Below are 20000 nucleotides of genomic sequence, written 5' to 3' on the forward strand. Positions count from 1 at the left end.
AGAGAGAGAGAGAGAGAGAGAGAGAGAATGAGAAAGAATGAGAGAGAGAGAGAGAAAGGGTGAATAGGAAACTTGGAAAGGGTATAAGTTCAACCACTACGCTTTTTTCTCCTGAACATTTTCGAAGCAAAATTATGATTTCCTCCCGAACCGAGGGAAACAAAATGGCCACCGACAGAGTGAAGCGGGACTGGAAATGCCTCAAAGGGCGATCAATCTTATTGATTTAATTGCCCACCGTTAAAAATTTGAACCCCTCCCCCCCCTCAATAAACATCGTTACCACAATCCCCAAAACCCAAGTATTACAATAACAATAATAGTAGTAGCAGTAGTAACAATAGTAATAATAATAATAACAACGATAATGCTGCTGATGATGATAAACATAAAAACAAGAAACAAAAAAAAACAAAAACAGCAACACGCCGACCCACCCACCCCCCTAAAACAGCCCTTAATATTCCCTTTTAAAGACGGATAAACTTAGCACAACTCCCCCCTCCTCCCCCCTGCCAACACCCCTCCCTCTCCCGCCAAGACCCCCAGGGGAAAGGAACGGGACAGGGTCAACACCGGAGGGGGAAACTTCGGGGGGAGGGGGGAAGGGGGAGGAGGTTGGGGGGTTAGAGGAAAACTTTCTCCATTGTCGTTGTAAACTGTCTGAGGAATTGTTGTTGTTACTGCTGCTTTTCCTTGTTTTGTTTTTGTTTTTGTTTTTTTTGTTTTTGGCAGGGGTGGGGATGGGGGGGATGGGGCGACAGGTGCCTTTGTCATTTGTGTTTTTGTCGTTTTCTGCTGTCCTTGCTTGTCTTAAGTTGCGTGTGTAACTTCTTTTTTTCCCCTAATACATTTTCCTCTCTAGTTTTCCCTTCCCTCTCTCTTTCCCTCTCCCTATCTCTCTACTTCTCTCCCTATCTCTATCTATCTATCTATCTATCTATCTATCTATCTCCCTCTCCCTCCTTCCACAGCTAACCGGCGTGAATTCGACAAACCGTTACGGGGCGATCGAACAGAATTTCCGTAGTGGCGTGACGCGTGACAACCGTCGCCAGAATGAGAGAGAGAGAGAGAGAGAGAGAGAGAGAGAGAGAGAGAGAGAGAGAGAGAGAGAGAGAATGAGTTCACACACACAAATGGACGAAAAGAGAACTTCCCAGAAGATCCATCACCGTAAATGTTCATTTTCTAAAAAAGGAAGAATTCGTGAAAACACAGGTAAAAAGAATTTCCGAAAACCTTTAAACAACAAACACACCTAAAAACGCTAAAACAAACACACCTAAAAACGAACACAAACAGATACACACAACCGCGCACCTTAAAACAAACACACATAAATACATGCAACCGTCCCCCCCCCCACACAGGGAGGTAGGGAGGGAGGGAGAGAAAGAGAGAAGAGAGAGAAAGAGAGAAGAGAAAGCGAAAGAAAAAAGAGAAAGAAGAAAAGAAGAGAAAGAGGATATAAGAGAAAGAGAAAGAGAAGAAATAGAGAGAGAGAGAAAGAATAGAAAAGAAAGAGAAAAAGAGAAGAAAAGGAGAGAAAGAGAACAGAAAAGAAAGAGAAAGAGAAAAAGAGCGCATAGAAGAGAAGAGAAGAAAAGAAAGGAGAGTAAGACAAGAGAGACTGAGAGGCAGCCCCCCCCCTCCCCTTCCCCAGACCGGCTTTGGGGAAGGTTCGTGTAAATTTGACGCGGCGTCGAATCGTTGTCTTATTGTGTGAAGCAACAGGACTTATTTGGAGGTTCCACTTGATCGTCCGCCTTTTTGGCTTTGTTTTGTTCCGTGGGGGAGAGGGGGCGAAAAGGGGAGGGGGAGAGGTAGGAGGGAGGAAGTTGAAGGGATAGAAGGGGCGAGGTGGGTAGAGGGAGGAGGGGAGAGGGGTGATGAGGGGGTTAGCGGGAGAGGGAGGAGGGTGAAGAGAGGGTCAGGGGGAGAGGGAGGAAGGAGAGGGAGGAAGGAGAGGGGGGAGAGGGAAAAGAAGGAGAGAGTGAGGGAGAGAGAGAGGGATGAGAGGGGGAAGAGGAGAGTGGGGGATCAAGAAGATCAACAGGTGTGCGATGGGGTAGAAGGCTTTGGAGCTTGGAACAGGTTGTGGTGAAGGAAGGGGGAGGGGGGAGGAGATCAAAGAGGGAGGGAGGGAGGGAGGGAGGGAGAGAGAGAGAGAGAGAGAGAGAGAGAGAGAGAGAGAGAGAGAGAGAGAGAGAGAGAGAGAGAGAGAGAAGAGAAAAAACTAGAGAGAGAAAGACAAAGAAAACGAGAAAGAAAAAGAGAAAGAAAGAAAAAAAGAAAGAAAAGAGAGAAAGAGAAAGAGAGAGAGAGAGAACGCACCCACGACTCACCCACCCCCCCCAGCGACGACTACCTTCCCCAAGGCCGGCGGACGAACAAAAGACGACCACAATGCGAATCCCAGAACGCGAGAGACCACACGACTCGAGCTGTCGTCACGGCGCTAAATACTTCTACGAAAGAGGAAACGAGTGAATGAAAGATAGGAAGAGAGAGAGAGAGAGAGAGAGAGAGAGAGAGAGAGAGAGAGAGAGAGAGAGAGAGAGAGAGAGAGAGAGAGAGAGAGAGAAACATACAAGAAACACGAAAGAAGAAAAGGGAGAAAAAAATAATAACAACACGAAATACTTCACCAAAAGAAAGAAAGAAAACGAAATAAATAAAAAAAGAAAGGAAGGGAAAAGGGGTTATGGCGAAAATGCCTCGAAATGCCTCTTATTAATTACGGTAATAACTTGTAACCCTAACCAACTGTGGCTAAAAGAAGGCTATTAATCAGCGCATGATTGCCGTCAACACCACCGCCCTGTTTACACCCACCATACACTATCGCCTCATCACCATACACACACCTAACGCCCCTGCTCCCCCTCCCCCTCTTTCACTATGCCCATCACCATAAATGCCATACACCCGCCATGCACACACACACAAATACAAACACACACACACACACCTACCCCCCCTCCGCATCCTCGCCACACACACCCACGCCCTTACATCCAATCCCTATTCTCCCTCTATCTCCTATCAACCATCACTCTTAATACCCCCCCCCCCATTAATCCCCAATCAACCTCCCCCCTCCCCCATTAAAACACCCGAGTCAATAATTCTAGGCAGTAATATCCTGGTCAGATACAAAACCCATGAACGAATTATTTTAATGGGGGGAGGGGGGGCGAATGGGAGACATATTTATAGCCTTGGGTAGGGTGGGTATATGGGGGGGGGAGGAGGAGGAGGAGGGGGAGGTAGGGGAGAAGAGGGAGGAGGAGGAGGAGGTGGGGGTGAGAGGAGAAGGGGGAGGTAGGGGAAGTGGGGTGAGGAGGATCACAACGACCCTTAAAATAACCAAATAAACGCAAATAAATAAAATAGCAAGAGCAAGCAATGCGGGCGCGCCAGAAGCAGAAGAAGAAGAAGAAAAAGAAAGACGAAAGAAGAAAGAAGAAAAGCGAAAGACGAAAGAAGGAGAAGGACGAAAGAAGAAGAAAGACGAAAGAAGAAGAAAGGCGAAAGACGAAAGAAGACGAAAAAAGAAAAACGAAAGAAGAAAGAAAGAAAGAAGAAAAAAAATGAGCACAGAACGCAGCCAAAACCGCGACTCCCCAAGGACCAAAAGCCCCAAACACACTCTTCCCCCGAGACCCCAGGCCAAGCTTCCCAGAAACTGCCTTGAAGTGTGAAAAGACGCCTCAGGTGACATCTCTCTCGTATTGACCACTTTGGCGAGGCGAGCGGACGACGTCAGATAGTTTCGGACGCGGAGGAGGGAGAGGAGAGGGGACGAGCGAGCGAAAGCCTGTGGGAGCGAGCGAATGCCTGTGGGATCTGGGCGAGGGTCGGAGAAACACCCACACACTCTCGGACAAATACTTGAGGTTGGGGGGTTTTGATCGCACCGTTTGGAGAGGGAGGGAGGGAGGGAGGGAGGGAGAGGTGTGGTGGTGGGTGGTAGTGGTGGTGGGTGGTAGTGGTGTGGGGAGGGGAGGGGGGAGAGGAAGGGCTACCACAGAGATTTTGTCATTGGGAACCACCAAAAGTAAAATAAAAAACATCTCACGCCCCCCCCCCAAAAAAAAACAAAAAAACAGAAGATCAGATAATCCCAGAGAAAGAACGAGAAAACGAATAAACACAGAGAGACAAGGCGATAAATGACCGCAGAAGAAGGCGATGATAATGACATAAGATCCGTGGAACAAGAGCCAATTACCGCAGACGGCAGAGTAATGAGGCGAGAGAAAGAGCCGCTCCTGCATCTTACGGCAAGACACTCTGGGACGAAAACCAGAACGAGAGATCATCTGTCTTACAAGAAGTCACAGGGCGGAGCGGAAGAGGGGAGGAGGAGACACGGAGAGGCGACGAGAGGAAAGAAGAGGATTATTCATACATACATGTGTGTGTGTGTGTGTGTGTGTGTGTGTGTGTGTGTGTGTGTGTGTGTGTGTGTGTGTGTGTGTGTGTGTGTGTGTGTGTGTGTGTGTGTGTGTGTGTGTGCGTGTGCGTGCGTGTGCGTGTGCGTGTGCGTGTGCGTGTGCGTGTGCGTGTGCGTGTGCATGTGCATGTGCATGTGCATGTGCATGTGCATGTGCGTGTGCGTGCGCGAGTGTGTATGCGTGTGCGTATGCATATGTGCGTGATGTGTGAATGAAGACAAAGAGGACATGACAGGGGGGGGGCATAAGGAGGAGAAGAAGAAGAAGAAGAAGAAGAAGGAGGAGGAGGAGGAGACGACACTCGGATCCTAACGGGACAAGTCCCCGTGATGGCGGCGGAGGAAAAGGCCACTTATCTCGCGAGACGCGAGGACGAGCCACCGCGACGGCGCGGCGCTGCCTTCCTGATCGACGACCGGATAACGACGACGCCGGAACATCGCGGCGGAGCATAACCCCCGAAGGAAAGCGCCGGTCATTCCCGAGGGCCGAGGCGAGATCGGCACGGGGACACTTCACGAAGGAGACGAACAGGTAGAGTGGTGGTTAGATTACGACGACGACGACGACGACGACGACGACGACGACGACGACGAGAGAGGAAGGAAGGAAAGAAGGAGGAAGGAAAGGAGGGAGGGAAGAAGAGAGAGAGAGAGAGAAAGAGAGAGAGAGAGAGAGAGAGAGAGAGAGAGAGAGAGAGAGAGAGAGAGAGAGAGAGAGAGAGAGAGAGAGAGAGAGAGAGAGAGAGAGAGAGAGAGAGAGAGAGGAGGGGGTGGAGGAGGGAGAAGGTGAATGACTGTGAGTGACGATCTGCGGTGGGACGCGTAATCACGGTAATAACGAGGCCCTGTTTCATCGGGGTGACCAACACCGTTCCGAGAGATTCTCTTTTTATCGAGAGAGGAGCAGGGCCGCGAGTCACCCTGATTAATGGCAGGGAACAGGCTCTCATGGCGCTCGCCGGTGACGTCATAATCGAGGTGGACGTGGCATCAATGATCAACAGCCTGGGAGGAATTACAAACAAAGGCCGGACCGTAGCACGCGTGACGGCCGGGGGAGGGGGGGGGGGCGATGGAAAAGACGTAAGGAAAACACGACACGCGGACATGGATGCATGCGTGTACACAGGCAGACAGGTGGACAGGTGGACAGATGGTCAGACAGGCAGGCAGGCAGGCAGACACACACAATGGAATGGAAGCGTCGGTCCCGGCCACGGCACGCCGAGGGCCAAGCCTCACAGTCCGTGATTCGTCGCTTCCCGGCAGCGGAGATAAATCCATAAATGTATAATCAAGAGACCTAATTAATCCCGGAGGTCAATTAGGGCGAAGGACACTTACCTGTGGCGAGATGAGGGACGTGGAGGAGGCGAGGGACGTGATGGAGCCGTACTGGTCCCTCTGACCGGACGCCAGGGACGTGACGGAGCCGTAGTGCGCGCCCATGGAACCGTCGTCGCTGTTGGTGGAGTCGAGGGAGGACATACGCGGGTGGGAGGCGCCGCTGGCGGGGGCGCCGCGCTTGCCTAGGTCGTGCCTCTCGAAGGCGCGCATGATGTCGGCCATCTTAGGCGTGTTGGAGGCGCCCGCACGCTGGAGGGAGACGCCCGCGGCGGACACCTTCGGGCGCGAGAAGGCGTCGAGCACCTCCTTGCTGGCCGTGCGCGAGAGGATATCCGGGGTGTCGAGGAGGTCCTCCCGCGAGTCGGTGGAGGCGGCGGGGCTGAGCGGGGCGGCGCTCAGGTAGTGCGAGTCCATCATGGCGGCGTCGCCTCCCTCGATCAGGCTGGTGGGACGCGAAGGGGCGCCGCCGTTGCTGCCCTCACGCCGCTCCCGCATCTTGATGCCGCCGCTGCCGTACTCTGGCATGGACAGCTTGCGGTCTGGCAAGTCGACTCTGCCGCCACGGACCTCGCTGGCGCTGCTGCTGTTCGAGGACGAGAGGTTGGACTCACTGTAAAGAGACGTGGGCCGCGCTGGCCGGCTGCTGTCCGCCTCCGAGTGGTCGTCACAGAGGCGCGAGGGGCGAGTCGGGTGCTCCTGGCTGGAGGCCCGCTCGTCATAGAGGCGGTTGGGGCGCGACGGCATGTCCATCCGGCTGCCGCTCTCTCTGCGCGTCAACTGAGGCTGCGGCGCCGCGGTATCCTCCTCGGCCCGCTGTTGCCACTTGTCGGCCAGGGCGCGGAAGCCTTGCGACTTCTTCTTGGTCCTCTCCGGCGAAGAGGCGTCCGAGGTTCTTCTTAGTCTCTGGATCTTCGTCTCGATGTCGTTATTGGTATTGGACGACCCGTACTTCATCTCGAGGGCCGCCCACCGCTCGGAGCGCCGGGTGGGCGACGTCCGCGGGTTCTCAGGGGCTTCGGGCTGCTCGACGACTCGCCGCGAGGCAGACATCGGGATTTCAGCGATCACTTCCTCATTGGCGGCCTCGGTCAGCTGCTCGAAGTCGTCCATGATTTCGTTGAGATAAGCCACCTTCAGCTGCGACTCCTTGTACATCTCGCCCTCCTGGTCGAAGTACACGGGCTCGGCAGACACCTTCACCTCCTCGTGCTTGGCCACGTGGATGACGGAGTCGCGCGAGTTCCGTCGGGAGGAGTCGTGCGACGAACGCCGCGACGAGGCGGCTGACGAAGTGGACGACGAGGACGGCTGGCGACGCAGGCCCGTCGTCTTGGGTCCCTCTCGAAGCTCGGAGTCGAGTCGCTTAGGGAACCTGTCCGTCTCCTCCACGCGCTCGGAGGAGAACTTGCGGATGATCTCTGGAGTCAGCTGCTCGTCGCTGCTCCGCCCGGAGCTGCACCGCGCGGAGTTGAGCACGTTTCTTCTGTTCTCGGCCTCGATGCTGCCGCGCTTCAGGACTCTTCTGGCGGAGTCCTGCTCGTCGAAGGAACTCTGCGGGGAGAGGCGGGAGCGGTACGTCCGGGAGCTTCGGTCGTCGTGGTCGTCCTGCTCGGGCATGGGGGACGACGGGGGCGAGATCCCCTGGGAGAAGCTGGATTGCGTGGAGCTCACCGCCGAGTCGTTGTCGCTGTCCTCGGCCCTGCTCAGTCTCGAGTCGAGGGAGCTCTTCTGGGACAGCGAGAGCTTGCTGTAATTGTGTCGGTCGCTGGAGTACTTGGTCTCGCAGAACTCGAAGGCGTGCTCCGAGCTGGGCGTGGTGATGCTCTCCAGGCTCTTGGGGGGCGTTGTGGCGGGGGGCACGGGCGAGGCCTGCGAGAAGTCGCTGGTGGGGGAGGCGCTGCGGGTGCTGTGAGTGCGGCCGCTCGGGGGAGGTAAGTTATCACATTTGTTGAAGACGGCGATGTTCTTCCTCTTGAAGGCGGGGGAGTACTTGGGGAGGGTGCTGGTGCCGCTGGTGGTGCCGCCGCCGCCGCCGCCGCCGCTGCTCTTCCACGGCGGGGCGTTGAGGGAGCTCTGTCGGCTGGTGTTGGACTCGCAGGAATCGATGCTGGAGATGGAGTCGGCCTTGTAGAGCCTGGGCGAGCGCTGGCCCTCCCGCGGCAGCGACATGGTCTTGAGGGCGGAGGCCGGCGGGATGCTGGCGATCTTCGGGAGGTCGATGGGCGTCTTCTCGAGGCCCTCGTTGGCGCGGCTCTCGGGGATGACGAGGCCGCGCAGCTTGCTGAGGCTCTTCCGCCGCTGCTCGATCAGGTTGGAGAGCGACGTCCTCCGCTCGCGGTCCTCGGGCTTCTCCACGCCGTATTGGTAGACGGACGGCCGGTCGTAGGCGCCCACGCTGTGCCGCTTGGTCAGGGACGTGCGCCCGATGTCGATGAGGCTCTGTGAGCGGGCGTGAAGGCCGCTAGAGGAGGAGTCGCCCTCGGCGCGCTTGCTCTCCCGCAGGTCGGCGCGGCGCGGAGCGGGGGGAAGCTCCTGCCGGATGTCCACCTCGCTGGAGGCCGTCGCCATCTTGACGCTGTCCTTGGGCTCGGCCGTGCTGACGTTGATCATGGAGCTGAAGGCCGAGGTCTTGCTGAGGGAGCGGGAGCTCTCGCGCAGGCCGCCCTTGCCGCTCGGGGACGCGGCCGACGAGTCCAGGCGTACGTCGTCCTCCGTGAAGGCGCGCTTCATGGTGGCCTCGTCGCCCTCCACCTTGTCCAGCTTGCGCGTCTTCGGGTGTGGCTGGTCGGGCCCGTCCGTCGAGAACATGGCGATCTTGTCGCGGACGCTCCTCTCGCTGCGCTCATCCTGCCGCCGCCAGCGGCCGCGCGTCGGCGTCGCTTCGCGGGAGCGCCGCTCCTCGCCGCCGGAGTACAAGGACCACTTGCTCCCGCCGTCCGTGCCCCGCTCGGCCGCGTAGGCCTTGGAGGAGCTCGAGGAGGAGGAGGAGGAGGTGCGGGGGATGGGCGGGGGAGGGCCTAGGGGCGTGCCCGGGGCCGAGCGGGGGCGGGGGGTGGAGGTGGAGGACGGAGGGGGACTGCCGGGGCTGGTGGGGCTGTCCAGCTCCATGGCCAGGCGCGAGTAACGGGCGAAGCGAGACAGCTTGTCGGGTAGGCCTTCGGCGTAGCTGCTGGGGAACTCATGGCCGTCGGGGGGCAGCCGCGAGTAGGGGGGCGGCGCCCCTCCTGAGGTGCTGGTGTAGCGGTGCTCGCAGGCGGACACGCTTACGTTGCCGCCGCCACCTGCGGGAGAAACAAGGCCTTAGAAAAAGCGAAACAATTGAGCAATTACAATGAAACGAAAACACTACTGAAAGCGTCGAGGTCAGAGTCGCGCTTCTAGAATAGTCATCCCTTTCAAGATTTCCTTTCCTTACTCTCGCACGACTGCTCAAAATCCTCTTCCCTTTATCTCCTGACCTATATAGGCTAAAGAATTAATCTTAGTCTACATACTTACAACATACATAGAGGGAGGATGAGGAGGAGGAGGAGGAGGAGGAGGAGGAGGAGGAGGAGGAGGAGGAGGAGGAGGAGGAGGAGGAGGAGGAGAGAGAGAGAAAGAGAGAGAGAGATGAGGAGAGTGGGACGGCACACACCAAAAGTCCCACGCACACACCAACCACCCTTCTGGACCTATGAATATGCAACCGCGCATACGTGGTCATGCACACGAGCGGATGACACGAAAGACACAAGACAGCCGTGAGAATGCACCGCAAGCCACAGACAGCAAGATCAAGGACATCTCACATCCTCCTTCCTGCATCCTTCTCCTCATCCTCTTCCTTCCTGCCTCCTCATTCAATTGCAACGTCCGTCAATAATCCATAATGCATGATTGCAAACTTCGAAGTCACTCAACCATGAATCACTGCACGCCCTTTTGCCACTGCCAAGGCGCCGTCGCCGAAAACGGGAAGAGGAGGAGGAGGAGGAGGAGGAGGAGGAGGAGGAGGAAGGGAGGAGGTTGAGGAACGGATGATGTGGAAGTGGAATAAAAAAGGATAAGGAAGAGGAAGAGGCGGAGAGAAAGAATAGGATGGAGGAGGAGGAGGAGAAAGATAAAGAGAAGGAGGAAGAGAGAAAGAAGATTAGGAGGAAGAGGAAGATGAGGAGGAGGAGAGAAGGAAGAAGAGGACGAAGAGGAAGAGGAGGAGGAGGAGGAGGAGGAGGAGAAGGAAGAAGAGGGAGATGAGGAAGAGGAAGAGGAGGAGGAGGAGGAGGAGGAGAAAGAAGAGGACGAAGAGAAAGAGGAGGAGGAGGAAGAAGAGGACGAAGAGAAAGAGGAGGAGGAGGAGGAAGAAAAGGACGAAGAGGAAGAGGAAGAGGATAAGAAGGAAGAAGAGGACAAAGAGGAAGAGGAGGAGAAGGAAGAAGAGGACGAAGAGGAAGATTAGGAGGAGATGGAGAAGGAAGAAGAGGGCGAGGAGGAATAAGAGGACGAAGAGGAAGATTAGGAGGAGGAGAAGGAAGAAGAGGACGAAGAGGAAGAGGAGGAGGAGTGACGGCTTTGCTCGGGGCTCCCACAGCTATGGCCTCGACCACGACCCTCAGCTGAGTGACTCGTTCGCTGCATTAGTTGCACGCGATTGCAACCGCCGCCACAGCGTAAGCGTAGGTAAGCCGTGGCAAGAAGAAATGATAAGAAATCGTAAATATGCCCCCCCCCCTAAAAAAAAAAAAAAAAAAAAAAAAAAAAAAAATATATATATATATATATATATATATATATATATATATAAACATATATATGAGAAATATATACTACAAAAAGAGGAGTTATGCAACTTTTTTTGTCGATTTTTTGAGGGAGAGGGAGGGAGGAGGGGGAGAGAGAGGGGGAGGAAGAAGAAGAGGGAGAGAGGGAGAGCTGTCTTCCCCAACAACCAGTGATTTCTTCCGCATAGTCAATTCCATATCAAATCACAGCGACTCCACCTACGTCCTCTGCAACACGCCCTTGCAACAGCACGAGATAAATACCGCGGCGGCCGCCCACAGCCCTCTCGACCGCCGCCCACATAACCTTGGTCCCTCCCTCCTGCCTCCTCTTCCTCCCTCCCCCTCCCCAACCCCCTCCTTCCTACCTCTCGCACCCTACCTTATCCTTCCTCCTCCCCAGCCCCCTTCCTCCTCCTCCTCTTCCTCCTCCTTTCCTTCTTCTTCTTCTTCTTCTTCTTCTTCTTCTTCTTCTTCTTCTTCTTCTTCTTCTTCTTCTTCTTCTTCTTCTTCTTCTTCTTCTCTTCTTCTTCTTCTTCTTCTTCTTCTTCTTCTTCTTCTTCTTCTTCTTCTTCTCCTTCTCCTTCTCCTTCTCCTCCTCCTCCTCCTCCTCTTCTTCCTCTTCCTCTTCCTCCTCCTTCCCTTTTTCTTCTTCTTCTTCTTCTTCTTCTTCTTCTTCTTCTTCTTCTCCTCCTTCTCACCACCCCAGGACCTTTCACCATTGTCCACTTGACTTCGCTCGATGCCACCCGCCGGAACCCGTACGTCGTCGCGAAACACTTGGACATGGCGCGAAACGAGACGAAACGAGACGAAACGAGAAGACGCCATCTCTCCACTATTTAGACATTACGAGCCTCTGTCTCCTATTAATCCCCCCCCCCCTAACCCTTCCCTCACTATTTTTTTCCAGGAATCTCGACTGCATAACTGGGGAGGGAGAGGGAGAGAGGGGGACGGAGGGAGAGAGGGAGAGACGGAGAGAGGGAGGGAGGGAGAGGAGAGAGAGGGAGGGAGAGGGAGAGAGGGAGGGAGGGAGAGGAGGGAGGGAGATAAGGAGAGAGAAGGAGAGAGAGAGAGACTGAAAGAGAGAGTGAGACTGAGACTGAGAGAGAGAGAGAGAGAGATGGGAAAAGAGCCCCTCCCTCCCCTCCCTCCCGCTAAGGTGAAGGGTCGGGCCACAGATGGTCCGCCTTGGCCACTGGACCGTCGCGAGCAAGTGACGGAGGCGCGCCTGGAATGACGAAGGAGACGAGGTGACGCAACAGCGACGAGTCACCGAGGGAGGGCCCCGAGTGGCACACTTGGCCCTCGGGCGTCGTTCCTGCCACGGCGCTTACTTCGGGCACTGGCGGAGGGAGGCAGCGAGGCCGAGAGAAAGAGGACGAGAGAGAGTGAGTGAGTGAGAGTGAGTGAGAGAGAGAGAAAGAGAGAAAGAGAGAGAGAGAGAGAGAGAGAGAGAGAGAGAGAGAGAGAGAGAGAGAGAGAGAGAGAGAGAGAGAGATAAAGAGGTCAGAGAGAGAAAGAACGCGGGAGAAAAGAGAAAAGAGAAAGAAAGAACGAGAAAGAAAAGCGAAAGAATCAGAATCAGAATGACAAAAGAGAGAGAAATGAGCGAAAGAGAGACCGAAGAAAGAAAGAGAGAAAAAAGTACAGATAGGGCGAGCACATCCCCCCCCCCCCCGGCATCAAATGGCATTCCATCACCACATATTCATTCTCAAAAACCACATCATCTTATCACAACCTCGCAAGAGAAACATACCCAAGACCTCCGCAAAATAAATAAATAAATAAAAAAAATAATAATAATGAGAAAGATATAATAAACATATCAGTAATAACAAATACATAAATTAATGAATGTAAAAAAGTTAACTATAAACAAGGGTCACTAAATCTAAAGCAAATTGCTTGATTACCTTAGGTTGTTGAAATTGCCTTTACGACTATAACTGTGCCCTCCACCCCACCACCTCCCACCTCCTCCTTAACCCCCCCCCTCCCACCTCCTCCTTAACCCCCCCTCCCAACTCCCCCCACCTCCTCCTTAACCCCCCACCCCTCCTCCTCCCACCTCCTCCCTCTACGTAAAAAAAAAAGTGACAAAACCTATCTCGACGTTCATAGCGTAACCCCACAATGCCCCATGCCCCATGCCCTTTCCCCTTCTCACATTCCCCTCACATAGCGCCTCCCCACCCTCCACCCCCACCCCTACCCCCAATCAACCCCTACGAGCATCCTACCCCTCCTCATCCCCTCATCCCCCTTACATCTACTTCACACGCACACACCCCTCCCCCTCTGCCCCTCCACCTTCGTTCTTCCCTCCCTCCCCTCCCCCCTACACACACCTCTAGCAATCCCCCTATACCCCATACCCCCTAATCTCAGCACCCATGCCCCTCCCCCCTCCCCCCTCCCCCACCAAGTGACTCGAGCGGAAGAGCCATAAATCTTGCAATGTTGAAAGGGTGAAGGGAGACACGGCAGCGGGCGGCGCAACCTTTCGAGACTTGAAGCGGTTTTCAAGTGCAGACGAGGCGCGCGCGAAAATGATGATGATGATGATGATGATGATGATGATGATGATGATGATGATGACGATGATAATGATGGTGGTGATGAGAAAATGATGGTGGTGGTGGTGTGGTGGTGGTGATGGAGAATAAAAATAATGATGATGGTAGTGGTGATGATGAGTAAAAATAATGATAATGATAATAATGATAATAATAATGATAATAATAATGCTAACAATAATATTAACAATAATAATATTGATAAAAATTACTAACACTATTAATACGTGAAAAAAAAATAATTTAGCTGAATGACTGGGGAGGTGGAACGTTTTTTTTCTCTCTTTTTTTGAATCAATGAACAAACCAACAAAAATCCTAACTATTACCACCATCACTCTGACACGCCATCCCCGCGGCACATTTCTTCCTCGAAAAATCAAACCTAAAAAAAATCAATAGAATAAACACAATACCTATAATTCATGTCTCCCCCCAAAAAAAAATAAAAATAAAAATAAATAATAATAATCTTCCTCGAAAAAAAATCAATAAAATACACAATTCAATACCTATAATTCATATCCCCCCACCCCACCCCCACACACCCCCAAAAAAAGAGAAAAAGAGAAGAAAAAAAACTATATCTAAAAACCTCTAAGAGTCGTTGTTATCCTATTACTCTGACGAACGAGCTAATAGCCTCGTTTCGGCTCAATGGCGTGGGTCTCCGTCACGCTAGCAGTTCGCCCCCCCAACCCCCCCCCTCCAAAAAAAAAAAATGAGCATCGGCTCCTGTTCTGCTTTTTTGTGGGTGGGGATTCCTTTGGCTCTTTTCTCTTTTGCTTCTTTTTCTTTCTTTTTTTTTTTCTTCTTTTTTTTGTGTCTTGTTTTTTCTCTTTTTCTCTCTCTTGACTTGTCTTTTTTTTCTTGTACTGTATTCTCTTCACTTCTCTTTTTCGTTTTATTTTTCGCCTGTTTCTTATCTTATCTTCACTCATGTTTTTTTTATTTTTTATTATTGATTTCTATGTTTCTTTCGCATCTAATCTCTATCCACTCCCCCCCCCCCATCCACCTAATCTCTTTCTCCTCTATCCACATAAGGACACCAAACTCTCCTACAACCCACATAATCTCGCTCCCAGGCTCAGCTGAATCCCGGCGAGCAAACTCACAGTCACAGTCGCTCGCTCTTTCGTTCTCTCACTCACTAACTCACTAACTCACTCGCTCACTCGCCCACCCACCTCGCTCGCCTCAGGGACAGGGACATGGTGGAAGGGGGAGGGACGGGGAGAAGGGGGAGGAGGAGGGTAAGGGGGAGGAGGTGGGGAGAAGGGGGAAGAGGAGGGTAAGAGAGAGGAGGTGGGGCATAGGGAAGGAAGGAACGGGGGGGGGGGGGGGAGATAGAGAGGATAGGAAGGAAATTGATTAGATGGATAGATGGAGAGAAGAGGGTTTTTGATTTTGAAAAGTAGGATCTATGCCTAAAGGGAAAGCGAAAGAGAGAGAGAGAGAATCCACTGGGAAATAAAACAATATAAGATATATATTCAACAACAAAAAAGTGAACAAATATTCAAAATCATGACTTTCAACCATAAACAAATAACCAAAGCATGTTTACGGTCCATAAGGCATGCCAAAGACTTCCGACTTGCCACAAAAACGAGGGGAGGGGGAGGAGGGGGAGGGAGAGAAGGAGTATGGGAGGAGAGAGGAGGAAGGTGGAAGGTGAAGGATAGGGGTGGTAGAAGGAAGGGGGAGGGAGAGAAGGAGTATGGGAGGAGGGAGGAGGGAGGTGGAGGATACGGGTGGTAGAAGGAGGGGGAGGGAGAGGAGTAAGGGAAGAGGAGGAGGGAAGGGGAGGGAGGAGGAAGAGAGAGGAAGGAGGGAAGAGGAGGAGAGAGGAAGGAAGGAGTAGGAATAAGGAGAGAGAGTGAAGCAGCAAAGAGTAAGGGGGTGAGGGGGAGTGGAGAAAAGAGGAAGGGAAATGGAAAAAGGGAGACAGTATGGAATTGGGAAGGAGTGGTGAGAGGAAGGAGGTAGGGAGTTGCTGATAGAAGAGGAAGGGGAGTTGCAAGTGAAGGGGGGAGGATGGGGGAGGAGGGGGAGAGAAAACCTTGAAAAAAATCCTTAAACTAGCGAATAAAAACACAAGGCACATAAAGGAATAAATTCCAATCGAAGAGGAATAAAACGAGAGAAACAGAAAGATAGAAAAGTGTGTAAAAAAATAGTAAAACATGTGATAAAGGAAAGGCAAAGAGGCACGAGCGAGGAGAAAAACACAAAGGAAACATCACATACATTTTAAAATATGCGTCACGAAGTCTCAAGGGGAACCAAGATATCCACAAAAGGATATCGCAAACGACAAACCACAGTTAATAGGAGCTGAGATAGAGAGGGAGAGAGAGAGAGAGAGAGAGAGAGAGAGAGAGAGAGAGAGAGAGAGAGAGAGAGAGAGAGAGAGAGAGAGAGAGAGAGAGAGAGAGAGAGAGAGGAGAGAGGGAAGGGGGGGGGGGGGGAAGGGGGAAGAGGGGAGGGGGAGGGGGAGGGGGAGAGAGAAGGGGGGTCCTAGAGATTTAGAAGGGGAGACATAAGAGGAGGAATGAAAATGAAAATAAAGGAGGAGTAAGAGGAAGACGAGGTTGAGGAGACGGAGGAAGAGGAGGTTGCGGAGTAGGAAGAGGAGGAGAAGGAGGAGGAGGAGGAGAAAGAAGGGTTCACCGAGTCAGACATCGAATGACGGGGGACGCAGGGGCAGGAATGCAAATTGCTCATCGTGCTGGGAGACTAGACTACCTCACGCGAGTTCAGGGGGCAGGGGGCAGGGGGCAGGCAGAGAGAGGGAGGATGGGGGTGGGGAGCAGGGATTGTGTGTGTGTGGGGGGGGGGGGATTGCTGCTGGTGTTTATGATCGTTGTTATGGTGGTTGTGGTGGTTAGAGTATGGTGTTTCTGTGGCCGGGGACGCGGTGCTTTTAATTGTTCTTGTTATCAAATTTATGACCCTCACTGTAGAGCTCGGGATGATTGCAAAGGACTTGCAAATGGGTATCTCCGGGTATTACCGGGGAAAAACAAGCAATAAAATGACCAAACTGCAATTACATCTCAGTAAGTGGGTTGATCACACCAAGCGATTCTGAGGATCAAAATTGCCAGCCACGAAAATAAAACATTTATGCAGTGATGATTATGCTTGTGCTGACCTGTACTGCAAAACAAAAAACAGCACAGTCTTCATACTTCATAGACTTTAAAGGTTTTTAAAGACTTTTGACAGAGTTTCTCCAACTAAATGTTTCCGACTATGATGACCAAACGGCAGAGGGAAAAACCAACAACACAAAATGCTGTCACGTCACCGGTAACGGCAGCGCCGCCATCAGCGCTTGACCCAAAGCGGTACCTGCCTTCCTTTTTCCCTCGAATCCTGGCGGTGTTCTACGGTCCTACGGTACCGCCGCACGTCGTAACGAGAGCAACGGTAGCGGAGAGGGAGGGGGGAAGGGAGGGAGGTGCGGGTGACGAAGATGGGCGTGGAAGGTCAGGCTTCCGCTCTCGGCCGAAATATGGGCGTGAGAGTGATTGCGAACGGGGCTTAAACGCCCGCCAGGCACGATAACTACCGGCCACGACTAGACCCTTGTAACGGCACACTCCTTTGCAATGCCCCGCGATGCAACAGCGACACGTCTCTCTTCAGAGCCGACGTTGCAAATCTATAGAAACGCTTGGCGTGGATCACTGAAACGGCCCCATTGTTATCGTTTGGCAACAATGGTTTCGGGTACGTGTTCGGAAACCATCGCCTGATCTCTCGGCGAGAGGCAGAGTGACGGCGAAACGTGAGTGCACGATAACAACCACGGTGAAAGTACGAGTGTTTTGGGGGGCATTCGGCACGACGAGCGAGCGCTCAGCCACGACGGCCAGGAATGCAAAGACCAAAAACGCTCGTGAAATGAAAAAAAAAGCGCCAATGAGGTCGAATTCACTGCGCTCCGAACGCCTCGAACTGCCTCGGAAACGCACGCCGTAATGGCCGCCCGCCCTGAGAGATGACAACAACACGCGAACGCACTCGCTCGCTCCCTCGCTCACTCGCTCGCTCCACTCTGGTGTTATCACAATCAGGTGTTTTTCTCACCGAACCGCTACCTTCTCACGGGGGAAATAATCGGGCGAAAATTGTGAATGGAGCTCATTTATACCAAGGCTCCCCCCCCCCCCGTCTATTGCGATCCAGAATCGGTGTTCGGAAGACGACGAACTTATTCACTTTTCTCACTCTAGCGATGGTTTGAGATAATACATCAGCAACGAAATGCAACAACGGAAATGACACCAATCGTGATGAGAAATAGAGGAGTTCAAATGGAATAAAGTCCGAACCAGTGAACCAGTCAGCCCCAAGTGCAGCGAGAGGCGAACCTGGTTTGGATCCATCCTTCCTCTGTGTTGAAATTCCCCGACGGAGCCTCGTCGCGCCCCTCCCCTCCCCGCCTCTCCGGATCCTTGTGGGAAGGCCACCGAAGGCCCATGGGCGGGGACGCAGACGCCAGGGATCGTGGGCGGCCAGGACAAACACGCGAGACGGGCGTGGGTGCATCGGGCGGGCGTCGTGCACCAAGCCGGCCCTGAATGGCTAGCTGGCTATTACCGACGTGCACCGATAAGGAATGTTGTCTTGGTGTGTCAGTACATGCGCGGCTGGGTGCGTGGCGGCGGGCCGTCCAGGTGTATTTGGAAATGGACTGCGAGTGGGTGGGTGTGCTCGCGCGCGCGTGTGTGTGTGTGGCATTGCGCGAGTGTATCCGTGTACAATGTATACGTCCGTGGGTGTGTCTGTCTGCCAGCGCGGACGTGCTTATTCCCGACATGCAACGGACGTTCCGACGCAGACAGGGAAGAAGTAGAGGCAGGGAACGAAGGCGCGCCAGAGGCAAGGTAGCAGGGACGGGTCAGACAGCAGACAGCGACGAGCAGACAGCAGAGAGCGAGCAGCGAGCAGCGAGCGGGAGGAGGAGCTGGTGTAGCCTCCGCTGCCGCCGTCGCCGCCAGTGGCTTATCTGACCGCGAAGGAATCTCGCCCGGTCGGTACTTTGTGTGACCTCGGCACGCCAGGATCATGCCTCGAGTCCTGCACGGCTTGTCCGGGTCTCCTCAATGAAGGATTATATATATATATATATACACTCACACACACACATATACATACACACATATATTCATATACACGTACATACATGTGTGTGTGTGTGTGTGTGTGTGTGTGTGTGTGTGTGTGTGTGTGTGTGTGTGTGTGTGTGTGTGTGTGTGTGTGTGTGTGTGCGCGCGCGCGCACGCGGGCGTGTGTGCGTACATGCGGGTGGGCAATAGAACTTCGCCTGAGGTCACGAGGTACGGATTCCCCGGTACAGAGGGTTACGCAGAAAGGGGCAAGAGATGCTGTGATTTGATATGTATCTCTCTTTCTTCATCTTCTTATGTTCTCTCTGCCCTCCCCCCTCTGTCTGTCTGTTTGTCTCTGTCTCTGTCTCTGTCTCTGTCTCTCTCTCTCTCCCTCTATCTCCCCCCCTCTCTCTCTCTCCCCTCTCTCTCTCTCTCTCTCTCTCTCTCTCTCTCTCTCTCTCTCTCTCTCTCTCTCTCTCTCTCTCTCTCCCCCTCTCCCCTCCCTCTCCCCCCTCCCCTCTCTCCTCTCCCCTCTCTCTCTCTCCCCCCCCCTCTCTCTCTCCCCTCCTCTCTCTCTCCCCCCCCTCTCTCTCTCTCTCCCTCTCTTCCTCTCCCTCTCTCTCTCTCTCTCCCTCTCTCTCTCTCTCTCTCTCTCTCTCTCTCTCTCTCTCTCTCTCTCTCTCTCTCTCTCTCTCTCTCCCTCTCTCTCTCTCCCTCCCTCTCTTTCCCTATCACTCTCCGCCTTTCCCTCTCTATATCTCCCCCTCCCCTCCCCTCCCCTCCCCTCCCTCCCCGCCTCCATCTCCCCCCCTCTTCCTCTTCTTCTTCCTCCTCCTCCTCCTCTCCCTTCCTCTTCCTCAACTCCCAAAAGCTAGACACCCAAAGACGCACCACGGTCGGGCAGCCTTAAATAATAACAGCAAAAAAGACAAAAAAGAAAGAAAAAAATCAAGACTTTACAATGAAACAGTTTAACGACCTTAGATGAGAGCGATAGACAGCGTCGCTCCTAAAGTGTAACGGGACGAGACGCTGCCAACCTTCCGACACCCCTCGCCCTCCCCCCTCCCCCTCCTCCTCCTCCTCCTCCTCCTCCTCCTCCTCCTCTTCTTATTATTATTATTATTCGTCTTCTTCTTTTCTCCTTATCCTTCGTCTTCTTCTTATTCTTCTTTTCCTCTTATGCTTCGCCGCCTTCTTCGTCTTCTTATTCTTCTTTTCTTATTCTTCGTCTTCTTCTTATTCTTCAGCTTCTTCTTATTCGTCTACTTCTTTTTCTACTACTGCTGCTACTTCTTCTTCTTCTTCTTCTTCTTCTTCTTCTTCTTCTTCTTCTTCTTCTTCTTCTTCTTCTTCTTCTTCTTCTTCTTCTTCTTCATCCCCTCCCTCTTCCGCCTTTCCCCATCCTCTTCTCCCCCTGTCCTCTCTTCGCATTCTTTCTTCGCTCCACTTTCCCTCTCTTGCTTCCCTTCATTCACGGATCTCTTCACCTTTCAACATTTTCCTTCTCCTTTCTTCTTCTCCCTCTCTCTCTCTCCATCCTCTTCTTTCTCCTCTCTCCTTTCTTCATCTTCATCCTCTTCCCTCCCCCCCACACACCCCTTTCCCACCCCCACCCCCCAACACCACCACATCCGCACCCATAAGCACATCAAGTCCACGAACTTGCTGTCCTCAAGAGATAGAGAAAAACAAGAAAAAAACTCAAGCCTATATG

General features: G+C 53.1%; 1 protein-coding gene across 2 annotated transcripts in view; it reads right to left on the reverse strand.

Annotated features, from left to right (window-relative positions):
* The window catches only part of LOC122253140 (uncharacterized), a 444420-nt gene that overhangs the window by 25083 nt on the left and 399337 nt on the right, over window positions 1-20000 (reverse strand). For both annotated transcript variants that reach the window (XM_086549512.1, XM_043015957.2), the window contains one exon: window positions 5810-9093. In XM_086549512.1, the coding sequence (XP_086405638.1) occupies window positions 5810-9093 (3284 nt within the window). The remainder of the gene's footprint in view (window positions 1-5809; window positions 9094-20000) is intronic.

This window comes from Penaeus japonicus, unplaced genomic scaffold, assembly GCF_977035675.1.
Source record: "Penaeus japonicus unplaced genomic scaffold, GWHDUDI00000001_assembly GWHDUDI00000022, whole genome shotgun sequence".
Taxonomy (NCBI): domain Eukaryota; kingdom Metazoa; phylum Arthropoda; class Malacostraca; order Decapoda; family Penaeidae; genus Penaeus; species Penaeus japonicus.